The 11,028-nt window shown below is 32.3% G+C and overlaps 1 protein-coding gene across 1 annotated transcript; it reads right to left on the bottom strand.

The window, feature by feature from the left end:
* Positions 1–4,286: 4,286 nt before the first annotated feature.
* LOC122293468 (probable serine/threonine-protein kinase PBL18) lies at positions 4,287–10,591 on the bottom strand. The gene is made up of 6 exons (XM_043102045.1): positions 10,463–10,591; positions 9,871–10,211; positions 9,617–9,752; positions 6,670–6,806; positions 6,458–6,581; positions 4,287–4,867 (listed from the first exon to the last, which is right to left on the bottom strand). The coding sequence occupies exons 1-6, from the start codon at positions 10,530–10,532 to the stop codon at positions 4,488–4,490; spliced, it is 1,188 nt and encodes a 395-aa protein (XP_042957979.1). The 5' UTR covers positions 10,533–10,591; the 3' UTR covers positions 4,287–4,487.
* Between the last annotated feature and the right edge of the window lie 437 nt (positions 10,592–11,028).

Raw genomic sequence — 11,028 nt, forward strand, 5'->3', positions numbered from 1 at the left:
GAAGATTTGCCAACTCGAAAACGTGGTCGGGGACCAGCAAAAGACACGATTTTTGAACGCGTTCGGAAATTTGGGAAAATACCTCTGAATATTAAGGATGGACAAAGAGGTCCATCTTGTGAGAATTACAACATATTTTCTGGACGAGTGACATCGATTGTTAGACTTCATGCAAACATGCGCTACGCAAGTTGGAAACAAGTATCTAAATAGGAGAAAGAGGAGTTAATTGACCGTGTTCGAGTATACAAGTTTTATTATTCTATTTTGTCAGATTGGTTTTTAGTAAAACTCTTATTGTTGCATGATATTTCACTAATGCATTGTTTCATAGGCTGACTTTAATTAGATTGGACACAAAGTTCCCATCGTGAGTGTGTGACAAATGCTCTCCATCGAAAATACAATGCATTCCACTACCTACTACGCAAGCAATACTTGGGCTATTCATCACATAAAGCGGCACTTTCTGGCGGGACAACCTGGGTGGAGAAGCCCGTTTGGGAATACTTATGTGGATTGTGGTCGGGTGAACCATTCAAGGTAAATATTAATTAGTAGTACGTTATTTCTTTGTTAGTTGAAATAATGGTTTAATACTCATTTTTTAAAGCTAATGCAGTAGGCAGAATTGTATAGATAAGATGAAGTAATGACTCAATCTTCAAAAATGCTCTATTTGCTAGTAATGTATCTAAAGTTGTTTCTCTGTTAAAAGCTCAATTCATAGAGGAATGTTGTATTACTAGAACAGCAGTAGGGCTTATTAGCAAATAGAGGCATGAAGTAATGTTAGAAAATTTAATTGTTAATGGTAAATATTAATGTATATAAATTTCTTTCTTTGTAATTCAACAAAGTGTACATAGTCTGTTTTTATTACTAGAACAACAGTAGGGATCATGTGATAGAATGCTGAACTGATAACCATGGGCTTACATTTATTTGTTCAAGGTAAATAATAATGTATAACAAGTTCAGGCTTTGTTACAACATAATGGTTATCAGTTTGATTTTATAGAACAGCAATGGATCTTGATTTTAACGACTACATAGAGCAATGTATGAAAATTACTCTGTTTACTATACAACTTCTTGTCTATTTAAGTACCACTTCTAGTTAAACCACAATGGTTATCATTTTTTATTAACATGACAGCAGTAGGGATAAATTTATAGCATGATGATTTAAACATAACAGTGAAAATTCCTGGAAATTGCAGAAAATGTCAAAGAGAAATAGCACAAATAGGAAAAAATAGCGAATCAACCATACAAGTGGGCGAAAGCCTTTCGTTAGGATTATGGAGGAAACGGTAAGTTGTAGCTATTATCTTGCTTCAATTTCAAAGAGTTCTTTCTTGCCTATTTGATTGCAGTACCTAATAAAGTCACCTTTGATGATAAAGAATGAACAAGCCCCGAACTTGGTAGCTTTTTACAAAGAAGTGCATTGGTAAAAAAAAAGGTAGATTTATCACCAACACTACAGAACAAAATTATGTAAGTTTCCAAATCTCAAGCAGTATTTAATTTAAAACTTCTTAAATATTATATAATGGTGTGCATTATCTATGGATGTAGAATCTGATGCTTGAGCGGCTGAATGAGACTGAGTTAGATGGGAACATGGATGAAACAGCTAATGCAGTGTTTAAGGAGGTTTTAGGATATCGACCAGGTTATGCAACGGGTCTAGGCCACTCTATTATACCTGAACCATCTCCTTCATTGCTCAACAATAGGGATTATCAACTCGTTGTTGAGGAGAACGAGAAGAACAAGAATGAAGCAAATTTGTACAAGAACTAGTTAGAAGCACTGAGATCTAATTTACTGGAATTCAAGAACCAATTTAAAGACTATGAGAAAGTGATGAACACTCAGATGTCTCGTTATGAGTCTCGGAGGGAGTCTCAGCACGAGACTCCCATTGATGCCTAGCCATCGCTAGTTTTCCAAAATCATCCCAGCTTTTGAAATGTTTTTTGAACTGATTTTGAGGGTTGGTCAGACAGTAGATGGGGATGATTGTGGTGAGTTCCAACTTTTGTTGAGCAAATTAGGATGTGGCTTGGTTGGAAGTGATAGGAAAGTCATACCAAACATGCATATTGATAGGTGCATAATACATCCCTTTAATAACTTGGTCCGTTTTTATTTCTTACATAGTTTATTGGTAGCAGCTTTATGTCCTTAGTGTGCAAGTGGTAGAGCCAGAGCAGTTATTTATTAGCTAGCTTAAAAGGTGGGGTTTGTTTTTGGGACTTTAAGATAGCATATTTTGTTGGAAATATTTTTTGGCATTGGATACCTAACTAGGAATCATTAAATGAGTTGCAGAAAATGGTAATATAGGTGGATAGTTACTGAGTGATTAAAGCTACTTCTTGCTGTAATATCATGTAGGAATTTCTGTGGAAACTTTATTAATACCATGATAGCAATGCTTTAGATAACATGATATTTTTATGCAGCATTGTTTGACTCAATTAGCAAAGGGACTGAAAGGGACTACTGCTAGAGACAAAGGACTGCTGCATGCCTGAATATTTTCCAGAAATGTTCAAATACTTGCTTTTTGAGCCAAGACCACACCTGCTTTTGTCCAGTAACTTATCAAAGTATAAGTCAATCTAGCTTGAATCTAGATGTATGAACTGCTTTCGAAAGTTGCCTAACTGTTGGAAATTTCTGTTTTAGGATGATATTTATATGGCTGATAGATCAGCTCTATATGGTTTATGTGGATCATGTTTAATGATAGCATAAGTAATATATAAAATGTGTGCATATGGAAGTACTTTATGCAGAAATTTGGAGTTGATAGAGTTTATATTGCTTATCAGATTTTATGATGATGGCATTTATGCAGCAGTGTTTATACACAGATTTGTCATTACATTGTGTGAATTGATAACAGATCTTGGGTCTTTAATGGCCATCCATGCACATGCATACTGATCATTATGTGCATGGAATTTGGCTAATATGTAAAGAGAAATAATAATATTGACTATAATGCAACCAAAATATAGATATATACATAAATAGGATCGAGCAGGAGCGTTCTATACACGTCCAATGTTATAAGCCGCCCCACTGCAAGATGGAATAAATTTACAACAAATTTATGTATGTACTGGGCTAATGCTTGAATGTTACTTCGTTCACTATAGTCACAAATCTCAAATTCCTACACCATCTAATTGTGGAAATTATTATACATTTCGGTCAATTTCCAGATTTTTTGTGATGTTGATTTGTGGAAAGAGACTTTTAGTAGCAATATCGAATACTCAATAAACATCTTATGGTTAATGAGCCTATCGTTCAATTAATTTTGTGTTGAAGATGTATGTTTGCAGAAATAGATTTTTTTTAGCATAAAATAAACATGACAATAGCTTATTTTCAAAACAAGTTTTTGTTGAAAATACACATTAATTATTATGCTCCTTTGCAGACATTCTTGTTTAGTGACATAGTTGGATGGTCAATAAAATTATTTCCCACAAAAACTTAGTTCCAATAAAAAAAAAAATTTATGTTATCCATTGCGGTAATTGTATTTTAGTAGCGGTACCAAAATGTTAATAGAACCAATTTACAACAACTAATTCTCATTGCTAGCTGCTTGTTTTGATGATGACCTTTTGCGGGAATATAATTATATTGGCACAATGTACTGCCAATATATTCTATACATGGCGCTAACTATTTGTCGTATTCCACAACTAGTGACAGAATTTCTTAACGAAAACAATATTTTTTTTACAATGTATCATCTTAGCAAGTAAGTATCTCATGCGACAATGTACTGCCAATATATTCTATACATGGCACTAACTATTTGTAGTATTCCACATCTACTGACAGAATTTCTTAACGAAAAAAGCATTTTTGTACAATGTATCATCTTAGCAAGTAAGTATCTCATACGATGGTGAATGATCTAATAGGCTTATTTCTGGCAATTTTTTTTCTTATATGCAACAATTGGAGTTGCTGTAATAAGTCTACATTTGTGACAAATTACACTTTTACCGAATTTGATAGTAAAATTGGAAGTTTATTATCTGCAAACGTGTGGCCATTAGTTTTTGTCAGTATTGGAGATTTACGACAATTTTCCTTGCTATTTGCGGCAAAAATCGTTGAGGGAAAATGCTGAATTTCTTGTAGTGATATAGGATATTCTAATTTACCTTTGAGAGAGAGAGAGAGAGAGAGAGAGAGAGAAGAAGAAGAAGAAGAAAAAGAAGAAGAAGAAGAAGAGGAAGAAGAAGAAGAAGAAATTTGTTTGTTCTCTTAATCGGAAAGTGAATCGCTTGATGTACATAGACTCACTAATTACAAGCCACGACAAGATACAAGGATAACGAGTCTTCCCTTCAAAACACGAAATAAATCCCAAAGAATCAAGTGGCTATTATATGCATATTGGGAACATATTTTATAATACAGAGTAAGTTCTCCATTGTTTTCTAGCGAGAGTGATTGAAATGCTTCCCCCTATGATTGTCAATCATACCTTGCGGATTCCTGGGAAGAACATTTGATGTGGGAAGCCTTTCCAAGCTGGTTAGAATATCAATCATGGCAGGCCTATTCTTGGGATCTGTATGAAGACATTGCAAAGCAAGTGCAGCTGCAGCTTGAGCTCCTTTCTTGGAGTATTGACCCCCCAACCTTGTATCCATAATCCTCAAAACTCGTCTGCTGTCACTCAAAAATGGTTTCGCCCAATCCACCAGGGTTTCATCCACAAACGTCCCAGCTTCATCGTTCATTGCCCGTTTTCCTGATAGTAACTCTAATAATAGGACGCCGAAGCTGTATACATCACTCTTTGGGGTTAAGTGGCCTGTGTTTCAAGAATATGATTGAAAGTTAATTCAAACCTATATTTTCCCATTAACTTAAAGGACTTATTTGGAAAAAGTTTCGATCACAAAATTCTCAATCTCATCTCATCCCATTTCTTTTCCAAATTTCATTTAAATACAAATATTTTTAAATTAATCATTACAATTTTTTCAAACTAATCATTACAATTTTTTTAAACTTTAAAAAAAAAATCAACTTTTTCAAATCTCTAATAAAAAATAATATCAAAAAATTATATTCTAACAATATTTTAACTTTATAATATTTTTAATTCAATTTTTTCTCTCTCATTTTTCAAAATTTCATAAAACATTAACTCAAATTATCTCACTACTATTCACAAATTATCTTATTATTATTCACAAAATTATCATCTCATCTCACTCTCCAAGTTTGTTCTTGATCTTTTTAAACAATTAGTGATTTAATATGATATCAGAACAGATAACTTGAGTTAAAGCCTTAATTCCACACTTTACTCCTATTTAATTAAATATTATACATTCGACTCACTTATTAAAGGAGAGCTTGGACTGCACTTGAAAAAGAGAGTTAAAATATTATTGAATTAATTAATTTATCAATCTTGTTTGGTTTAACCACTTTAGCCATTCATCATGTGTATGAATTATTATATCTCAAATTCAAATGGACAAACTACACCTACCATTCAATGGATTTGCAAATTATAGAAACATATATATTCCTTTAATTTCTCTCAGCCTTCTAATCTATTTCTTAGGTAAAAAATTCTATGTGTAGTTATTTTTATATATTTTTATGTACCATCTACTAATATGATTAATTGCGTCACTTTTTTTAATATAAAATAACTATTTTAACCAATCAAATCAGTAAAACACATAAAAAATACACAAATATAATTATATATAACATAATTCTTCCAATATATTAGTTTTCTTTTCAATAGATAAGAAGGTTTTCTAATTCCTACTTCATAGGGACAAACTGGGAAAGTTAAAAAGCAAGAAAGCCATGAAAGGGCAAGACGATTCTGCCAATTAATAAATAAATATATGATATTGTATCTATTCATCGACAACAAGAAAGTGAAGAAAAATACATATTTAATATATATATATATATATATATATATTTATATATAAACAAAATGAAATCAATCTTTTGTCCATTCATTCACGAAAAAGCAGACATCATATTTGCATAAGTTTAAACGCCCCATTTGGTTTTACGATTTTAATATCTTCTCAATTCATTTCATTTTAATATTTAAATATTATTAAAATACAAATATTTCAAAATTTATATTTTTAATAATCTTTTAATTTTATAATATTTTTATTTAATTTTTTCTCCCTCCCTTCTTAAAACTCTATAAAATATCTTAATTCAAATTATTTTATTAATATTCACAAATTATGTCACTAGTATTTATTTATAATCATTTTATCTGTATAACTAAACAAAATTTTATCTATATAACCAAACAAGTTCTGCTAGGTTTCCTAATGGTATTTTTGTTTAGGAAATATAGGGTATTGATAAAGATAGACCAGCTAAAGATTTGACAGGGAGTTATATCTACCTGTTGCTACATATTCTGGGGCAGCATATCCCTGAGTTCCCACAACTCTGGTCGAAACATGTGTATTATCTCCAGTAGGTCCATCCCTTGCTAAGCCAAAATCTGAAAGCTTTGCGCTGAAATCCTACAAAATACTCAACACTTCTCGGTCAGGCACAAGAACCAACCAACCCACACATGACACATATATTATAGCATTTCGTCGTACGTACCGAGTCGAGTAGAATATTAGAAGCCTTCAAGTCGCGGTAGATTACATTGGCATCTAAACTATGCAAGAAGGTTAATCCTCGTGCAACACCAATTGCAATTTTCATCCGCGTAGGCCAAGGAATCGGTTTAACACCTTCTGCGGAACAAGAAGACATTAATGGTTTTGTATTTTTAATCAAGAATGAATTGTCTTATTTAGTTCGGAAGATCCAGACATGATGAATAGCAGAAATCAACAAATGCCATGGAAGCTTGTCAGGAAAGCAATTCCAAATGCTTGTCTTTGTTTCCTGGGAACATCAAAAACTGTTGTTACTTGTGTATAGTTTTCTACTTTCTGTCGAAGGAAACTTGAAACGGCAAGTCACCTGAAGTTCTTTCTGCTTGCAACAAATTAAATCTTGACAAAAAAAAAACCAACCAGATATAGACAGTCTTTTTCTCTATTGGAAAAGTAATAGTAATGATCTCAAAATTAGAAAAGAGTTAAAAGTGGTGGGAAAATCAATTAGGCAAATGATGAAAAATCAATAACAAGGATAAGATGAAAAGTCTTTTCTTTTTTTGTCCTTTCTCTGTTGAGTCAGGAATCATTAATGATAGAAAATTTCTTGTCTTCGAACTTTTATTTTTTAAATATTAATTAAAAAATTGAGTGGGTTGGTGGTGATAAAGACAGTATAATAAAATATTTTTTTAACATCTAAAAAGGTTGGAATAGATCAATAAGATAAAATAATATAAAATTACGAGATGGTTCAATAAAATATTAAAAAAATGTTTGGAAAGTTTTATAAATAATAGATTTACAACCTATTAATAATTTATAGACAATTTTAATTTTTAAACATAATAATATTTTTTTTATTAAATTTAAAACCATCAAATTAATTAAAAGTAAAAACCAAATTAAAATTTAAACTGTAACAACCACCTTCTAATAGGTTAGGAGTGTCACGTAAATTCCATAAAAATAGTCCGATAAGGAATTTCATATTTGAGAAAATAAACATTTACTTCATAAAAGATTTATTTAATAAAAATTATGTATCCAACAATAATAAATGAAACAAAATTCAAATAATAAAAACAATTTATTTTGGAAGGTATGTATAAAAAAGTTGTTATATAGTATTAACTCTAATATTCCTGTTAAATTTACAATGAATTAATGGAGACATGAATGATGTGATGCATGCAATATTATAGATGAAGAAACACACGTACGTTGAAGGTCTATTGTAGTGTGAATTGTAATGAGATTCCGTTGATAAGAAATTGGCTGCATCTAACTACCCCTGACTTTCTTAGTTTCTTGTTTACTTTTTTAATTTTTATCTTTCCCAGAGTCTCGGTGTTAACTTTCATTAGTTCTTCTGCTGACGAAATTAAAAACCAATTAAGAAAAGAGAAAGAAGAAAATAAATCACTAGCGTACGTACACTAACGTATATCGTACTCTCTAATGTTAGTTACAAATTTGAAATAGACAAGTTCGACGAATCTTTTGTAAAAGAATGAATGGTTTTTTTTTTTTTTTTTTTTTTTTTTTTTTTTTTTTTTTTTTTACATTTTTTTTAAGTGAAATTCACTTTTTTTTTATAAGGATTTATATGAAATAAACATAAAATATACACTTTTCTCTATATCTACAGTCTTTCAAGCATCTTGTTTTTTTAAAAACAATATTTGACATGTTCCTACTGATCGAAAGGAGAAATCAATAAAAAGGCAAAACATCAATAATCACATATATAATATAAGACCACACGTTTTACATGATGTTTTTATAGTTGAAGTTGACGTTGTTGAATTTGGGGAAGAGAGACAAAAAATTGGACTTTCATTCCGCTGATATGATAAGAAATAAATTTTCAAATAATTTGAGGAAAACTTTTAATTTTAATTTTTTTTTAAAAAAATTTTAAAAAATAAGTTCTGGACAAAAAGACCTTAATTCTTTGGTCTCAAATATCAATCGACCATATAGAAATCGATAATGTATGAACCCTTTTTCTCAATTTGAATAACTGTTATATCTTGGTTCATACACGTGTACATGAACCTAATCTGAAATTCTAAATGTTAGATATATTCCGGCCTCAATGAATAATAAGTAATGTTAGATATAAATAGGAAAAATGCAAATTCGATTCAAGTCTCCCGTTTGGATGTTGAACTGAGTCGAGGTAAGTTTCTTTTATAAATAGTAGTGAATTGAGATGATGGAGTGAGTTTTGTAAAGCCCACCTAAGATGAGTTTAGATGTATTTATAGGAAGTTGAAAAATGTTATGAATCTCGCATATAAAAATGTGTCGAATTGAAAAAGGTTGTGGGTCTCATGTGTAAAGAAGTTTTGAGTTGAGATGAGTTTAATAATTTGAGAGTTGAATATTTGAATGTTAAACTCAGTTTAAAATTAGACTGAATTGAAATAGTTTAGTCCAAATTCCAAACTAGGCTTAAAAAAAATCTAGACTCTTCATAAAAAATATAGTTTTTCAATGAATCCCTTTTTTTTTTCTTTGCAAATAACTTGCACAGACTTTCTCCCATGATTTTCATTCCCTCCATACATGAGCTTGGACATTTTAAAGTTGAGTAATTAATTAATATCTCAGAATTTTTGCCTAGGTAACTAACCCAAAACCTATAAGGCGTCGCCGTGAATATGCCACCATATATAGCATCGTCACAGAGATCAACTATTCATGATAGATCATCTGACATTAACTCACTATTTAAACATAGACTAAGACACGAAAATTTTCATAATCAAATGCATCCAGCATTCCTCATTGATAATGAATGTATATGAAGTTATTCAAACTAATTGGAAAGCAATCTACACTATCGATGAAGTACCTTGCCAATGCAAGAAATGCAGCATTTAAATATACAAGGAATTAGAAATAAATAAATAAACGAGGATGTATGTACTTACTTCTGAATAAATGATTCTCCAAGCTTCCTTTCGGCATAAATTCGTATACTAGGAGCTTTTTCTCAGACTCTGAGCAGTAACCAATGAGTTTCACAAGATTTTCATGGCGATGCTGTTCTAGATAATTCACTTCTGCCTGCCAATTTGAGAGATTCAAAACAGACCAAATTCAGAGTTGAAGATTTGCTATGGGCGCCCCAAATTAAGGAGAAGAAAAACAGCTTAAAGAGTCAAAACGCAGTAGTCCTACATACAAGCCATTCCTTGTGGCCTTGAAAGCTCTCTGGCTTGAGTCTCTTTATTGCCACTACCTTCCCAGTTCCTGGTTTTGTGGGAGCCAAAGTGTTCTCATCAATCCATCCTTTGAATACGCACCCGAACCCTCCTTCTCCAAGTAAACTATCGGGGGGGAAATTCTTGGTTGCATTCTTCAGATCAATGAAGCTAAAGGACTTGAGTTTGTTGCTGATAGATCCATCGGCCTTGCAGTTTATACTAGATTTTGTTTTCGAATTTCCCAAAGGTACTACTGTTTTCTCACTTGAAGAGGTGGAATCCTGAAGCTTTGCCTTGGAATGACGCTCTGTAGTACTTCCTGAAAAGAATAGAGAGAGGATACTTGAGGGATGCAAAAACCCAGAAAAAGTTTAAATATTCGGATAGGCAGCAACTCAAATATGTATGGATTAATACAAAAAAACGATAATCGCATCATTGTAATTCTGAAGCTCATATCCTCGAGAAGTCTTTCAGAATTCAACCAAATTGGAAGAGATAAAACTGTAAAGATTACAGAATAAAAAGAAGGGGAAGAAACGAGCAAAGAAAAACGAATGAAGTAGTCACCAGAAAAATTCGAAGAAGCATGAGCACACTTGGCAGATTGTCCGAAGCAGTTTCCCATTATTGATTGCATGAGAGGCAGCAGTCCTCAAGCCCTGTGGAAAAATGAAGTAATGATCAATATATACGCAGATGTATCGAATGCATGCAGTCCATATCATATAGAGCAAATGTCGAATATGGCGGCCGCGGCTGAATAGATGGTTGGTCAAACGGACAAAAGTGGGGGACCGGGGGTACCCTTGAGGCAATTGATTCAGTTCATTTTGTGGGAGAGGGAGGGGGTGTCGGTCCCAGATACCCTTGAGGCAAAAAGTATTTCTCTAAATAAATATATATGTTCAACAGTTTGACTGGGAAGGCAGCATTACTATTTAGTGGCAGGCTGTGGAGAATAAGTCTTGGTGGCAGTGCGGTCAAGGGAGGGAATCAGCAAAATGGAGCGCTTCCAAATGGGAATGGCACTGAAAGTCAGAATGGAGAAAAAAATATAAATTTTATAGAATGGCCGCCAATTAATGTAGCTCTTGGATATTTGGATGGATCAATTCTGCTACGTACAACCCGCA

The sequence above is a fragment of the Carya illinoinensis genome, chromosome 14, assembly GCF_018687715.1.
Source record: "Carya illinoinensis cultivar Pawnee chromosome 14, C.illinoinensisPawnee_v1, whole genome shotgun sequence".
Lineage (NCBI taxonomy): Eukaryota > Viridiplantae > Streptophyta > Magnoliopsida > Fagales > Juglandaceae > Carya > Carya illinoinensis.

What these genes read in the sequence shown, in the direction of transcription:
- LOC122293468 (XM_043102045.1), bottom strand. Translation starts at nt 10,532, where the DNA reads ATGCAATCAATAATGGGAAACTGCTTCGGACAATCTGCCAAGTGTGCT. An exon ending in GGAGAATCATTTATTCAGAA is followed by an intron (nt 6,807 to 9,616) that starts GTAAGTACATAC and finishes CTTGTTCCGCAG; the next exon opens with AAGGTGTTAAACCGATTCCT. An exon ending in CCCAGAATATGTAGCAACAG is followed by an intron (nt 4,868 to 6,457) that starts GTAGATATAACT and finishes CTTGAAACACAG; the next exon opens with GCCACTTAACCCCAAAGAGT.